Source organism: Pogona vitticeps, chromosome 7 (assembly GCF_051106095.1).
Source record: "Pogona vitticeps strain Pit_001003342236 chromosome 7, PviZW2.1, whole genome shotgun sequence".
Lineage (NCBI taxonomy): Eukaryota > Metazoa > Chordata > Lepidosauria > Squamata > Agamidae > Pogona > Pogona vitticeps.
The window spans coordinates 21,410,432-21,426,819 of NC_135789.1; the positions used below are offsets into that span (position 1 = coordinate 21,410,432).

The 16,388-nt window shown below is 46.4% G+C and overlaps 1 protein-coding gene across 11 annotated transcripts in view; it reads left to right on the forward strand.

Moving 5' to 3' along the window:
• Window positions 1-16,388, forward strand: part of RAP1GAP2 (RAP1 GTPase activating protein 2) — a 223,874-nt gene that overhangs the window by 178,956 nt on the left and 28,530 nt on the right. For 9 of the 11 annotated variants that reach the window (XM_078379365.1, XM_072978234.2, XM_072978233.2 and 6 more), the window contains 8 exons: window positions 328-381; window positions 1,644-1,727; window positions 2,996-3,096; window positions 3,828-3,957; window positions 6,418-6,573; window positions 7,217-7,288; window positions 10,201-10,287; window positions 11,825-11,959. In XM_078379365.1, coding sequence (XP_078235491.1) covers window positions 328-381; window positions 1,644-1,727; window positions 2,996-3,096; window positions 3,828-3,957; window positions 6,418-6,573; window positions 7,217-7,288; window positions 10,201-10,287; window positions 11,825-11,959 — 819 coding nt within the window. Of the gene's footprint in view, window positions 1-327; window positions 382-1,643; window positions 1,728-2,995; window positions 3,097-3,827; window positions 3,958-6,417; window positions 6,574-7,216; window positions 7,289-10,200; window positions 10,288-11,824; window positions 11,960-13,834; window positions 14,091-14,494; window positions 14,656-16,388 lie in introns of those variants that run through there. The other 2 variants (XM_078379366.1, XM_078379363.1) reach the window with 2 other exon arrangements.

A 16,388-nucleotide genomic window follows, 5' to 3' on the forward strand; every position in this document is an offset into this window, starting at 1 on the left:
CTGATGACCATTTCGGCACATTTTCCAGTACATTTTGGGTGTTTGGTGGGAGAGGGGAAGCCCGAAGACACAGGCTGCAAGCTTGGCCCATCTCCTCACAACCGGCCAATAAAAACTGACCCGAAAACTGGCCAGTTAAAAATGGCTTTCCCTTTTCTTCGGGAAGCGGGCCAGAATGAAATCCCTCTGAATCTGGGTTCCTCTCAGCCCATGGTGCCATTTTGAAACTGCCTTGAATTTTTTTGTTGTTGTTGTTGAAAAAGTGCTTTGGTCTGTGCACCCAATCCTGTGTTCTCAAATGCAGTTTCTGTTCTCTTGTCCCGACAGGCTTTCTGCGACGATGCCACCGGACTCAAGTTCAATCCTGTGCTGTATCCCAAGGTGAGCCAAAGAACGCCCGCGCAAGGGCCCTCTTGTCTATGATTCATGTAAGGACCTCCCTTAGAATGGGGTCTCCAGGTCTCGGGCCAGTTTAAGAAGGACCTCAGCAAGCTGGGAGATGTCCAGCGGGGGGCCACCAGGGTGGTCCTGCCTTCTGCCTTGTGGGGTTGGGCTGGAACGATTCCTATAGGGGTACAAGGATCACTTTAAGGGAGATCCCTCTTAGAAAGCCACCCTTTTCTGGTGCGCTCAGATGCGATCTTTGATCACCTTCTGATCCCACCCTAATAATCATAGCAGAAGACGTCTCGTAGGTTTCCTGGGTGGACCTTGGAGGAAAAAAAGCTGCCCAGGTATGTTTGGTTTCTGCAGGTTTCTGATTTCATGAACCCCCCAACAATATGGGATAGAGCCTTCCTGTTCGTGAAGGGTATCTCTCAGAAGAGAGATCCTTCTGGGTCCATAGAACAGAGGAAGTGGGAGGCTGCGGTTGACCATCTCTTGCCTGGATGCTCGGTTGGTCCCTATGGAACAGGAGATGACCGCCTAAAAATAGACCGATCCTTTCTGCTAACCCAGCGTGGGTTTTCCCCGTGTTCTTGTGAATGACGTGCAGGTTTTGGCTTTAGGACAACAACTCGGGCGTCACAGCTCTCTCGTTGCTTCCGGCTCAGAGATCTACTTATAAACAAAGGATGATATTAGCAATGGAGTCCTTATTCAGCCAGTCTGAATCAGCAGTGAAAGGACATGGGCACCTTAATTTCCTGTTTCTCTGTGCTTGAAAGTGTGTGTGTGTGTGTGTAATATGGCCCTAACTTATGGCGACACAGTGATTCTGCCCTTCTGCCTCTCACTGCGGCCACTTTCTGAAAACCTGGTGCCCGTGGGGTACCTTTGGCCCAAGTGGACAATCTCAAGTAAAACTTAGGGAGTGAAAATGGTCATTTTCCCACTGTGGCTTTTCCGGCTCCCTCCCAACATCCTAAAATTGATATTCCTCTAATTAAGACAGGCAGGCAGGAAGGGCGGTGTGTGCGCCTTCAAGTCAGAACCAAACTGTAGCAACTCTAGTAGAGTTTTCATAGCAAGTGAGTTTTTGAAAAAGTGGGTTTTTATCAAGGCCACGTCCTCAGTGAGTTTTCATGGCTGAGCAGGGATATGAACCTAGGCCTACTCAGTCCGCCATGGGGCCAGACAGCTCCCTTGGGGGGCAGGATGTATTCTAACCCCCGCCTGGCCATTGCTGTCCCTTGTTCCAGGCATCTCAAATGATCGTCTCCTATGATGAGCACGAAGTCAACAATACATTCAAGTTTGGTGTGATTTACCAGAAGTTTAAGCAGGTAAGTCGAGGGCGGGCTCCCGGGGAGGGTTTTATTTTATTTTATATTTTAAGTTTTTTTGCCCCCAGACGAAAAATGTTTTTAAAAGTATACCAGATTGGCTTGAGGAGACTCGCCTCAATGACCAAACCGTTGTCCCTGGAGAGAGATGGGAGGGGAAAGAAGACGTTTGGCCCCAATGTCTTGGGTACCTCCATGGTGGACCGTGGCTTTAGTTTCAAGGGCCTTGTGGGAAGGGCTCTTGTGGGCCATTCTTGTGGGCCATGCACGCAGGTCTGGGTGGAAGGTTTCTCACCTGGAACCTCTTTGATTGAAAGTGCCTTCAAGGGGGATGGAGGAGAGGGTGGTCGGGGGACTGAAAACCAAGCCCTGTGAGGAGGAACGGCGGAGAGAATTGGGCCAGGCTCCCCCATGCGTTTGCCCCTCGAAGGACTAGCTCCACACAAACCAAGCGCAGAGGTGTCTCTTCCAATTGGCGTTCAGGGGAGTGTCCTCCAGGCCGGCTGGTGGAGACCTTGAATTCCTCCCCCCCCGCCCCGGAATTCGCAGGCTGAAATTAAAGACGCGAATCCTAATGCCATTTGCCCTTGCTCAGCCAATGTGACTGAACATCCCATTAAAAAAACAGAAACCCTTTGCCCCTATAACGCCCCCCAAACATCCCCTTCCAAAAACAACAGCCCCTGTCTTCTTGCTATGCGATGCAGAGATGGGGTTCCCTTGTCTCTCTCCAAAAGTTGTGGCGTGCTCCTCCGACTGCTTGTCGCACTTTCCTATAGAATGCACGCAAGAGAAAGCCTGGTCGGGATCTCTTGTGGGTGTGTGCCGGAGAGTCCCGTTGAGAGTCTTGGTGCCTTTGGGATCATTCCCCGTGTCCTTTTGCTCGGGGGGCTTAGCTTCCCCAAGGCGGGGGTGGGGAAGACACCAAGTCTCCACAGAAACAAGAGTTTGGCTGAAACCCTGTCACTTCGTGTGGTAAGCCACAGCTAGGTCGGTTGTTCTTATTTTTATGGGATATATAGTTTTATGGGAATGACCAAAAATAAAGCCTTAAGAGGAAAGGATGAGAAAATGTATGAATATTCACAGCATCCTTGACGTCAACATTTTTAAATTTTATATTTTTCTTCTTCTTCTTCTTCTTCTTCTTCTTCTTCTTCTTCTTCTTCATCATCATCATCATCATCATCATCATCATCATTATTATTATTATTATTATTATTATTATTATTATTATTATTATTATTATTATTATTATGACTTTGCAGACACAGGAAGAAGAGCTGTTTGGGAACAATGAGGAGAGTCCTGTGTTCAAAAGTTTCTTGAATTTGTTGGGTGACACCATCACACTACAGGATTTTAGGGGGTAAGTCAGCAAACCCAGTCCTTGCGTGGTAGAAAGGAGAGTCAGTTTGATAGAAGGAGAGACGTGAAATGTTTGTTTCTTCGGAACATTTGTCCTTTATTCCTCCGCTAGAAAGGGTCCCAGAGTGGCTCACCTGTTCCTGTCAGGAAAAAAATAAACGATGGCACCGGAGGGAGAGAGTCGAGTGTTCTCTGCATGATTTTTGCCCCAGAGGTTTTCACGCAATGCTGGCTTTATCGGTTCTTATGTCTTTTAAAAACTTTGTAACCCAGCTCGAGCGCTCGCTTCTAGCGGAAAAGTGGGGTATCAAAAGGAATACAATTTAAAAAATTTATGCCCTCATAGCTGCCCCGAGTAGACATGGTCTAGAGGGGCGGGGTAAAAATCTAATAAATAAAAATAAAATAAATAAATAAAATATAGGGCAGCTGCCCCGGGAGTTTTGGACATTTGCACCATCGGTTAAAATCTCCTCCTCCCCGATGCAAGAGGGCTGGTTGAGACCGTTAGCAAATCCTTCTCAGACTCACTGTTGTGACACAAACGTTGTGGATGAAGAGAACACAAGCCGTAGTTTTGTCTTTCTCCTTCAGTTTCTCCTCTGCTTTGGCCTTAAGCGATTGAGGCAGAAATGGAGTAACATTTTATTTCCCCCCCCCCCCTTGGGGCAGAGGCGGTGTTGCTGCAACCTGGCACCTGGGGGGACCACTTTGTTCTTATTTTTGTTCTAGCTTCCGAGGAGGTCTGGATGTCACTCACGGCCAGACGGGCGCGGAGTCTGTGTACACAGTGTTCAGGGACAGGGAGATTATGTTTCACGTCTCCACCAAGCTTCCCTTCACGGAGGGAGACACACAACAGGTAACGGACCGTTGAGCTTGTTTGCTGGATAGAAGAATATCAGGCGAGGGGAAAGCCGTGGGGAGAAGAGAAGGGGGCTTTTTGGCACACCGGGCGAAGGGGTCGTGAGCCAGTGAGGAGGAAAAGGTGTAAACTACATTCTAGCTGGATGCTCCCGCCTGTGATGACACAACACGGATGGGGACCCGAGTCAGGGGACTCGCTGTCAAGTCAGATTTAAGTCACACCAGCAACGCGACTCAGGATTTCATGTCTCAGACTCAATTTTGAATGACTTTTTTGAATGACGTGGGTTCTTTGCTTTTGCTTTCTTTCTTTTTTAATAAGTGATGTTCAACTTGCATCTTGGACCAGCCACATTTCTGGGGAGGAAAGCTTGTTTTTAAGAGGGACTCGGTCGGACTTGGGCTTGGGACTCAGGGGATGTGGTACCAAAGGCTCAAACTCAGGTCCTGGGACCCCAAAGACTTGCCAACGTCCCTGTTGAAGAACTTCACAGGACAGTTTATGGTTTGAATCAAAGTTCAGAGCTCCTTATGGCAACCTGTCCAAAAAGAGGAAGCTTAGAAAAGTTACGTTTTTGGGGGATGAACCCTCTCAGAAACATCCAGCTGGTATGGATGGTGGCCATGTGAACAAGGAGTTTCCGGAGACTGGCGTCCATATAGAGGGTATGAAATTAGTCCCGTCCCACCAGCCCTCTCTGGGACACACAGGCTATCTGTTCTGTAGGGAAATGATTAGTCTGGATGCATTTTAAATGAAAGCAGTGATGGTCACGCTCAGCTATCCGCTGTTATGACCACCAGTAGAAGAATTTTGAATTTGGAGGCCTTTCTCAGGGAGAACAGCCCAAGAGAACCCCCCCCCCAAATATTGTGATGGAGGCTGAAGCCAAGAATTCATCCCAGACAGAGTAAAGCAGACGATCAATGACTCAAGTGCATTTGGCAAGCAGCACCTAACTGTTACTTAGCCTCAAGTCGTATGGAAGCAGTAGAAGTATATTTTGTTTTTCACACACGGCTTCTCCATGTTGGCTTTGTTTTTGTAAAAGAAATCATGACAGGGTGCAATATGTCATGTGTTGTCGTTCTTCTGAGGTTGCATTTACCTAATTTTCAGACCTGCTAAGAAACAGATGATTTTTATTATGTCCTGATAGGGTAAAACAGTAGAATTCAAAGAGGGTGTGATTTCTTTTTCACATGGCTGTAGGTAATTTCCAAAGACTTAGTGGGTCTCCTCTATCCTAGACCTGGGCAAAGTGCGGCCCAAGGGCCACATACGGCCCGCAAGCCGCTCCTGTCTGGCCCGCGGACTGTTTTGAACATCAAAACCATTTATAGGTTTTTGTCTAAAGTTGATCAGTTGCTTATTTTTAACATACCGCAAAAAACCTCTTTAGTATTTGTGATGATTAACAATAAAAACAATAATAACATCACTGTTTCGTTTCATTTTTAAGTAAAGTTGGTTCGGCCCCCGAGCACAGTTCAGATTTTTCATGTGCCCCCCCCATAGAAATTAATTGCCCAGCCCTGCTCTATCCCTAGGGTTGACACCAAGGATCAGGACCAACTTATTCCCAACTTGGAAAGCCAACACTTACAGTCATGTGAAAAAGAAAGGATACCCCCTTTGAATGTTATGTTTTTACATATCAAGACTTAATAAAAATTATCTGGTCCTTAGCAGGTCTTGAAATGGAGGTAAATAAAACCTCAGAGGAACAACAACACGTGGGATTCATGATTTCTTGTACAAAAATAAATCAGTTGGTCCTGATCCTTGGTATCAACCTTAGGGACATGCAGCTGGTGAGTAGGAGCCAACGGACTCTTTTACAATCAAGAACACTCCTGGGAACCATACAATGCAAGCTCACCCTTCAAAATGTTGGGGGGGGGGAATCCCACCATTCTTGACACCATCGCTATTTGTGGGAGTGGCTTGGCCCAGTCACAGAAGGGCTAGCCATTCTTCAGACCGACCTTCCTCATGTCGTGATGGTTATTCCTCGAGACCTGAAAGCCTAGTGGTGATGGGCGTGTATTTTTTAAATGCTCCTTTGTGGGGGAGGTCTAAGAAAGAAAGGGTCACACTTTTAGATGGACGAGGCATCGCCTTAAGTGGGTCGAGGGGTTTGTTTGCCACTGTGGGCACGTTTCATCACCCACTTATCTTGCATTTAGCGTGCTTTGGGATTAGTCCTTGGAAGATTAACACATGCTTCATTCACATGTCTGACGGCTGAAACTTGGATCCCATATTGGGAAGGGGAAATGGGTTAACTAGAATAAATTTGTATCTTCTCTTAACACCTGGTTTTTCCCCGAGATGAATATTCTATAAGAACCGTGAACATTTTAAGATTTATATTAATAAGAAGGGTGATTGACATCCATTTGTGGGGAATCCTTTATCTCCCTTCTCTCCCTCCCTCTCTCTCTTTTTCAGCTGCAGAGAAAGAGACACATTGGAAATGACATTGTGGCAATTATATTTCAAGAAGAAAACACTCCGTTTGTTCCAGACATGATTGCTTCAAATTTCCTGCATGCCTACATAGTTGTCCAGGCTGAAAATGCTGAGACAGAGAATCCGTCCTACAAAGTAAGAGAATGGGGGTGGGGTGTGAGAGAGAGAGTTTCTGCATGCCAGTGTCTACAAGAAAAAATACTGGGCAGGTTTAGCCTTGAGAAAAGAAGGCTGAGGGGAGAGAGGAGAGCCCTCTTCAAAGACTTGAAGGGACTGTCCTACAGAGGAGGGGCAGGATCTGTTTTCCGTCATCCCAGAATGTGCAGGACATGCAACAATGGGCTCAATGTACAGGGAGCCAGATTTCAGCTGAATATTAGGAAAAATTTCCTAACGGTTAGAGCAGTACGACAACGGAACCAGGTATCTCTAGAAGTGGGGAGCATTCCAATGCTGGAGGCATCCAAGAGAAACTTAGACAATGACCTGACTGATCTGCTTTGATTTGGGTTCATGCATTGAGCACAGGATTGGACTCTGTGGCCTTAGAGGTCCCTTCCAGCTCCATTTTCCTATGATTCGAGGAGTCGTAGTCCAAAAAAACGAAGTGTTCTAAGTTCTGTCCCACGCACGTCCATTCCAGAAGGCAACAGTATCCAGGGGTTTAACCCTTTGTGTCATCCAGCATGTTGTTACCTGTCTAGGTGCTCTGTCGGTTATCTGCCTTTGTGAATTATTATTTTCTCTTTCTTTCCCCTCTTCTTTTTACTTGGAAAAGGTCTCTGTCACTGCGCGAGAAGACGTCCCTTCTTTTGGGCCCTCGCTGCCCAGCCCACCCGTGTTTCAGAAAGTAAGTGGAGCTACAGAAGGGCTAAATCACTCCCACAGCGTCATGAGAACATTTCTTGTGTGTTGAAAGGAGAGGGGTTTTTTTGTGGCTTATTGTACAGTTTCACGTAGTATGAAATTGTAGCCTCAAACGCAAGAGTCTATAGAAAGATGGAAGAGTTTGAAATGAGGATTTACTGGCTCAAGAGGGTGACCAACAAATCGCTACTAGTATAATTTATGATGGAGGGCCATGAAGACCAAAAACACAAAAGACACATGCAATTCAGAAAGCTAGAACACTTTGGAAAAAACGTAAAGTATGGATTGTTACAGCTGACCCTTCAAGGCGAACTGAATGGGAAAAGAGGTACAGCGAGCAGAGGAACCTTGGCGGCTGGCTTGAATGCAGCACAAGGTTGAGGGTTAGAGCCGCTCCCTCTGAAATAAAATAGTTGGGATGATCTTCTAGCAAGAGAGGAATGAAAAGAAGGAACCAGTTTTTGGTTCGTGATGTAGGAGTTTACTGGCCATGTGACCACGGAAAGATTGTCTTCGGACAAACGCTGGCTCTATGGCTTGAAGAGCGGGATGAGCGCCGCCCCCTAGAGTCGGACACGACTGGACAAAAACTGTCAAGGGGAACCTTTACCTTTACCTTTACATGTCTCGTTTTGCTAAGAAATAAGGTTTTCAGATTTCCTGGACTACAAATACCATAATTCTCCATCTGGAGCATTCTACCTACCTGACAGATATCTTGCGGCTACCTGAATGCAGCTCACCAGGGGATGACAAAGGGTGAACCTCACCCTTGAAAATTAAGGGATTTTGCTCATCTTCCCATGAGTTGCGGCCATACGGCTTCCCGCGGGTGGAGCTGACCACTCTTCCACACCACCGCGGTGGTTGCAGTTGATGTGGTCATTCAGTCACCTGGCTTACTGGCAACCTTCCTGTGATGAGCCTCTCTCTATGTAGGTAGACTAGTGGTTCCCAACCTTGGGTAACCCAGGTGCTCTTGGACTACAACACCCAGAAATCCTGGGTGGCGAAGGCTTCTGGGAATTGTAGTCCACGAACATTTGAAGACCCAAAGTTGGGAACCACTGAACTAGTCTTATTCCTCAGTGGCAGATGTACTTCTTCCCATTTCCCTCTTGTTATGATTCATGGCTAATTTCATGGAGGTTTCTTAGGTTGTAGCCAACTGTGCTTTCATCTGTTTTCGTTGGTTTGGGAAGCGTTGTTTTTGAGTGGAAAGCAGAGTGTAAATGTAATTTTAAAGATAAAATAAATAAAATTCACCCCCTATCTGGAACTCTGCTTGAAAGCTCCCTGGCCAGGGGGCATCTCCCAGAGTTTGTGCTCCACTGACATGAACTTCAAGCATCTAAGGTCCTCTCCGAGCCCACAGTGAAGCAGCACAGTAGGATTTTAGGCTGGTCCACTCATTTACCAACAGAAATATAGATATGAATTGCCATTTTTCAGTCCCTCCCCCTGTTCCTGAAAAACAATGGGCAAATAATTCCAACACGGACATCAGTACAGTGGTGCCTCGCACAGCGAGGTTAATCCGTTCCGGATTAACCCTCGCTGTGTAAAACATCGCTGTACGGAAAGAAAAAAGCCATTGGAATGCATTAAACTTAGTTTAATGCATTCCAATCGGCTGATTTACTCACCGTACAGTGATGTTCCTCTATGGCCGGCAGCCATTTTCGCGCCCTCCCCTCACTTAACGAGGGCGCGAAAACGCGCGTGGCCATTTTGGGGCTTCCGGCGGCCATTTTGTAGCCATGGAACAGCTGATTGGCAGGTCGCAAAGCGAAGACCTTTGCTCTGCGATTTTCGCCCATTGGGGCTGTCGCTCTGCGATTGCATTCATCGCTCTACGGGGCGCTCGTTGTGCGAGGCACCATTGTATTTGCATCTCGGTCCCCTAAGCAGTGGTCCTAATGTCCCCCCTGTTGCTGCTTCTCCCTTTGCAACCTCAGTACAGTGGGATAACATTTTCCAGTTAGGACTCAATAGCTGGCATCAGCAGTTTTGCTTAGAATACGTTGTTTTGACATGTCTAGGCTATTGAGGGTGTGACTACACAGCGAAGGAAATGTGAATTCCCAATGCGTTCATTCACTACGAAATTGCACCGTGGATTTTGGGTTGCCTTGTGCCTCTTCCCCCTGACTGGCCGCACATAAGACGACACACAGGAAGCGAGGAGGAGCTGTAAATGTGTGCTAGCGGGAGGGCTTTTCTGCATCGGTTCAAGGGATCACACGCCTGAACCAATGCAAATGGATCATTTTGGGGAGGAAGTACAGTAGAACCCCGTACCCACAGGTTTCACTCATCCATGGTCTGAAAATACTGAAAATATTAGAAGGAAAAAATCCAGAAAAAAAACTATTTTCACATGTATTATCAGAACAGACCACTGGATGGAGCCAAAGACTGTGGTATGAATACAGTACAGTACTTGTTGGTGAAGAATGCATAGCATGGTCTCTTCCACCCTCTAGTGGCCAGTTCTGGTAATGCATGTGAAAATATTTTTATTTGGTTTTTTTCTCTCCTTTTACGGTGCTATGTATAGCATTCACTATTATCCATGGTTTTCAGTATTCACCAGGGACTTGGAACCAATGTCCAGTGGATATGGGTGTCCTACTGTGGTAGCCCCCTCAATGGAGGCAAAAACTATGATTTGAGAGAGGGGGAATGCCAGGCTTATTCACATTTCCTTTTGCATTATGTGGTCAAAGCCTGCCTCAATCCCAGATTATTTCCTGCACCTTCTTATCAGTGTGGCTGCCCCTTTAGAAACGGTGTCAGTGCTCATCTTAAGGCACAGTACAAAGACTTCTACGTAAGTGTGCATGGGCTGCCCAGCTTCACTGCTCCTTCTCCTTCTCCTGCCTTACGCAGAATTCTGAATTCCGAGAGTTTCTTCTCACTAAACTGATCAACGCAGAACATGCCTGTTGCAAGTCGGACAAGTTTGCGAAGCTTGAGGTAAGATGGGAAGACCTAGAACAAGCCAGCTGGGAGACTCCGGGTGTCACTGGGAAAAGGCACGTGGATCCGCTGTGAAGTTGTCCCTGGGAGATTGGGTATCCCCAGGTGGATTGATTTTCTTGCACATGTGTCAAACTCAAGGCCTGCAGGCCGAATCCAGCCCGCTGGGCTGTTTCATGTGGCCCTCACCGTGTTGTCTGCTACTGTGCCGTATACAATATGCAAGCGCTGACTCGGTCACCCATAATGCTCCACAAGGATGCTGGGAATCTGCCCAGTGGGACTTCTAATCCCTGCATTCCAAGCAGTGAAGACTCAGAAAGTGCAGCCGCTTGGGCAGCGTAAAGCACCTTGGGAAATGTAGTCCTCACTATTTAAAATGATAAAGAAGAGATACATTTACAGTGGTGCCCCGCAAGACGGGCGCTCTGTTTAACGATGAAACCGCTTGACGTCTATGTTTTTGCGATCACAAAAGCAACCGCAAAACGATGTTCCCTATGGGGGAATTTCGCTTTCCGATGATCGGTTCCCTGCTTTGGGAACCGATTCTCACAAAGCGATGATTTTTTAACAGCTGATCGGCAGTTTCAAAATGGCCGGCGGGTAAACAAAATGGCCGCCCGCTGTTTTCTGGGACGAATTCCTTGCTGCACAGGCAGCGAAAATGGCCATGCTATGGAGGATCTTCGCTGGACGGTGAGTTTCCAGCCCATAGGAACGCATTAACTGGGTTCTATGGGCTTTTAAAAATCGCTTTACGATGTTTTCGTTCTACAGCGCTTTCGCTGGAACGAATTAATGTCGTAATGGGAGGCACCACTGTATATAGTCTTGCAGATCCAACCAGCCCTGTGAGGGCAACTGTAATGCCGATGCAGCCCAAGATGAAATTGAGTTTGACATCTCTGCTTGAGGAGATCATACAGGAGTAGGCAGAGAGAGCAGAGGAAATTTCCAATCTGAACTTGTTTGCACCTTGTTAAGGAACCTCTACTGCAGCTGTCTGGATCTTCAGAGCCACCTTAACAAACTGCAAACAAGGGGTGTCTGCTCACTTCTTCCACTCTGCTGATTTAGTTCTCACTCCCTTTTCCCCCTTTTGGGTCTCTAGCTGTCCTTGCTCACTGGCAAAGGCATGAAATCTTTAGGGGGAAATGATTTGGAGACAAAGGGGTGCTTGATTGAGGGGAACAGACACCTCACGAGTAGCCCTTTGTTTCCTCCCTCCCCGCCATGAATGAGGAAGGAGGAATGCCAGCTTCTGGCTACCCACTGTGTGGGCTTACGTGATCACACCGTCTGAACTGATACGAATTTATCCAGTTCTAAAAGAAGTCGAAGTTCCAGTGCTTGAACAAATAATTGTGGTTGATGGGTAGACATTTTTGGCTCGGTGGTTGCTTGATTTGACTATTTTTGTCCTCTTCATGGGTGGACTCATAAATACATGAATTTGAAAAGAGGATGGGGTTTGGTTTCTTTCTGCGTGACAGGAAGAGTGATTGATGTTGCCTCCTGGTGATGATTTTAGGACCGGACACGAGCTGCCTTGTTGGACAACCTCCACGACGAGCTTCACATTCACACCCAAATGATGCTGGGGCTGGGATCGGAGGAAGACAAGATGGAGAACGGGGGCCACGGTGGATTCTTGGAGTCCTTCAAGGTAAAGGAGAAACGTGGGTGACCACGGACCGTCCTGCGATGCCAAAGGCGAGCTCGGTCCTGGAGATTCAAAGGTGTGGTCAAAAGAGTCTGTCATAGTTGAAGGTCTCTTTGACCCAAGCATGAGTTGGTGGCCATCACCATCTTGACGTGTTGATGAATAAAAGCATCTCCTTTCGTGGTGCCAGAAACGGCACTCGGGGTAGGTTGAGTAGGTCAAGGTTTGAGGTGGACCTCGTGGGAAAAAACCTCAACCAGGTTCCTCCTGGTTGGCTTGCCATCTCTCATTATATTTTGTCTTCTGATGTTCCACCATTTCCCTCTTGGAGAGAGTCTGCAACCGGCGCATTGTGGGAAACTGAAATGGTCCTTAGCTCTAAACGCTGGTATGACCCTCATGAAGATGATGATGACGATGGCAACAACAACAACTGCTAAGAAGGCCAGTTAATAACGCTGTCCATCTTTGGGGCCAAAGTGCTCCTTAGGTGAGCCCTGTTTCTTAGACTTCCTGGCCTTTTAGGTGATTTTGCTGCAGTGGAGTTACAAAATTGCACCCCTTTTAGAGGTGGATTGCCATTAAGTGAAGAATCTCGATCCTCCTCATTTGTTGCATGCTGATTTCTGCAACGCAGGGTGCGACAGATAACGTCTAGTGAGATTTCTTAACTTGCAGCAGTTGGCTGTTGGCGGAACTGCCGTGGAGGATTTCAGTCGTTCCGCAAGACCAGAAGGTGTGTTTGGTGAGGTGGGGGAGGGACGGACTTGAGATGGGGGACTCAGTATCGTTGGACCTCCTTCCTTGATGTTAGTCACTCTTAAGCGGATGTTTGCCCCCGCTGAGATGAAAAAAAAATACAGGAATTACATAATGTGTGGTTTGTTTTTGTCCCCATTGTGGGGAAAATAGCCGGGGAGAATGTACATCATATATTTGCGTAACTGTGCAACAGGCTTTCAGCCATTTATTCTTGCATGAAAACATGCCTTGTTGAACGTATATCACTTGAATGAATCATCCTTTTCCCTCCATAAACTAGTGTGAGGTGTCTGGGAACAAACCGTTGGGACTGAAAGATTAGAAGAGCAAAGACTTTAAGGAATACTGTATAGTAATGGGTTTTAAAAATGTTGCCAAATTTTAATTGCATCTAAAATATTTTTACCCTGCCTTTCTCCTTAAAAAAGGTCCCGAGGCAGCTCACATTGTTAAAAGTCAGTATTTAAAGCTAAAAATAATGAGTATATAGATCCCAAAAAGATTCAGACAAATGTCACACTTTAAAACGGTTCATGAAAGCAACTCCAAAAACACATTCAAAGCAGTCAAGGCACAAACATCTCTATTAAAAATCCCCCTCAGTCCCTGAGGGAAAGCTTGCCTGAAGAGAGAGGTCTTTGCCTGCTTGAATAAGGACAGCCAAGACGGAGCCAGCCTGGCCTCCAGTGGCAGGGAGTTCCAGAGTCTGGGAGCAGCCACAGAGAAGGCTTCTCTCCCGTATCCCCCATCAAACGTACCTGGGGATGAAGAGAAAGGCTTCTCCTGAGGATCTGAACCCCTTCACTTCTGTTAGTTACGCCTGCAACGGCCTAGGCCCCTGCTGACTCTTGGAGTTGTGGCGAGGTATCCCCAGAGCTGTTCCTCCAGCATAAAAATGCAAGAAGATTTTGGTCATTGTTTAAAACATTCGTGGATTGGGGGTGGCAACGTGATTGATTTAAGTCATGTTCCAGGCTGGTCCTGGCTCTGCTCCCCAGCCACCCCCTTGGTCCCCATCCAAACCCCCTCCTCTTGGCCATCTCCCCCCCCCCCCGAGCCTTCCTTTGCCTTTTGCCTGAGATGAAATCAGACTTTCTCACTCTTTTGGCTTTGCAGGACATCCCAGGGTTTGCCAAGAAAACAACGGTCAGGATAATTTTGCCGCTGCCCGTTTACCTTTGGACGGCCCTGCTGGTCGGCTTGGCAGCTTATTTGCTTCTCAGCGTGCTTCCAGTGTAAACAGATCACTGGACAAGAAATGGGGAAAAGAGAGAGATGTGGGTTTGGGGTTTTTTCGCCCCCACCCCACCCCGTTCAGGATGTGTTCAGAAGATTGCAGGCGTTACCTTTTCGCCGTTCTATGTACTCTCATTTCCTGGACTGCTGCCTTCCTCCCCAAAAGTCAAATAATAAGCAGGTTTCCCTTGTGTTAAATCTGAAACCACTCTGGCAAGTTGTATAAGGAGGCTGCCATTCTGTCCTTGCTTACCTGGAGGTAAGCCCCATTGAATTCAATGGGATTGACGGCTGAGTGGAAAGGGTTAGGATCGCACTGGGATTCGCCTTCTTCCTGTGAGCAGGGGGTCGCTTGAAAGTGGCTTTTCTCTTCTGTTATCTGAAGTAAAACGAACACTCTGGGGAAAATGCTCCATTGTTTTATATATCTGTTCATTTGCTTGCTTCTTTGCTTGTACCAATTTTGGCTTCTTTATTTTAGGGGGAGTTTTTTTTTTAATTTCATTTTTCTTATTATTTACCTCCTCCACCTCTTGATAGGATATGTGCCTAGATAAAATAAATACCTAAAACCAGGCAAGAAGGCAGTCTTCACAAGACGGTGTGGAGGACTAGAAACCCAAGCCCTGTGAGGAGCAGTTGAGGGAAATGGCCTGGTCTACACTAGAGAAAACAGAAGGGACAAGACAGCCATCTTCAAATATTTGAAGGGTTGTGATGCAGAAGAGGGAACAAGCTCGTTTTCTCCCATTCCGGAGGGTAGGACTCGAAGTAATGGATCCAAATTCCATCATACAGACCTCTTGTTAAAAGAATCAGACCATCAATTAGAGAAATACAAGTGTGGCCAGTGGATGCATCTGAGCAACTTCAAGATTGCTTTAGGAGCACTGATTGGGCACTGTTTGAGGAGGACAATGTTGATACTTATGCCTCGACAGTACTGTTTTATATCAAAAGCTGCATCGATGTTGTTACTACCACCAGACAAGTACGAGTGTTTTCTAATAACAAGCCTTGCCTAAATAGAGGAGTGCGCCTTTTATTAAAAGCCAGAAATGCTGCTTTTCATTCTGGTGATGAACTACAGTACAGAGAGGCCAGAGCTAAACTGAAAAGGGGCATTAGGGATGCCAAAGCTATGTACAGCCAGAGAATTGAGCAACATCTTGTGAGTTCTGACACTCGTCGAGTATGGCATGGCCTACGACAAATCACGGGGCAGAGTAACAAAAACAGTCTGTGTAGCAGCAGTGATTTTTTGGCTGAGCAGTTAAATCAATTTTTCAGCCGTTTTGAGGTGGAAACAGGAACAACCATTATTCCAGCACCTACTGTCTATAATACATCACTAGAATCTACCATCGACAGACAACCACTAGTACTGCAGATTTCAGATGTGAGACGCGCTTTCCAGAATATTAACGTTCGAAAGGCAGCTGGACCAGATGGAATCATGGGACGAGTTGTTAGGGGCTGTGCTGCAGAATTAGCTGGAGTTTTTACGGATATTTTCAATCTATCCTTGTTGCAGTGTTCAGTCCCCACTTGCCTGAAGACATCTATTATAGTGCCAGTCCCCAAGCAGTCAGCTGTGGTATCTCTCAATGATTATAGACCAGTAGCTTTAACATCTGTTATTATGAAATGTTTTGAGAGATTGGTGCTGGATTACATTAAGGCTAGTCTCTCACCTTCTTTGGACCCATGGCAATTTGCATTCAGGAGAAACAGATCTACTGATGATGCTGTGTCCATTGTACTCCATACTGTACTGAGCCACTTAGAACAACAGGGAACTTATGCGAGGCTGTTGTTTGTGGATTATAGCTCTGCTTTTAATACCATTCTACCAAATAGGTTGTTTTTTAAAATGATCAACCTGGGATTACCTCAAGAGATCTGCATGTGGATAAAGGATTTTCTGACAGATAGGCCACAGTCAGTAAGGATGGGATCTCACCATTCTTCTACCCTGGTACTAAGTACAGGAGCTCCCCAGGGCTGTGTGCTAAGTCCCTTCCTCTATTCCCTGTACACACATGATTGCACCCCACTGTATAACACCAATGCAATTATTAAATTTGCGGATGATACGACAATGGTGGGGCTCATAAATAAGAACAATGAGTCTGCTTATAGAAAGGAAGTACAAAGGTTGATACTTTGGTGTAAAGAAAATCATCTCACACTTAACATCAAAAAAACTAAAGAACTCATAATTGATTTTAGGAGGAAGAGAAATGTACATTTACCACTGTACATAAACGGTGAGGAAGTGGAGAGAGTTGGTAGTTTTAAATTTCTGGGTACTTACATCTCAGAGGACCTCTCATGGACTATAAATGCCAACATGCTAATGAAGAAGGCACAGAAGAGGCTGTATTTCCTGAGAATGCTCGGCAAGTTAAATTTATCTCAGCATTTACTTCTG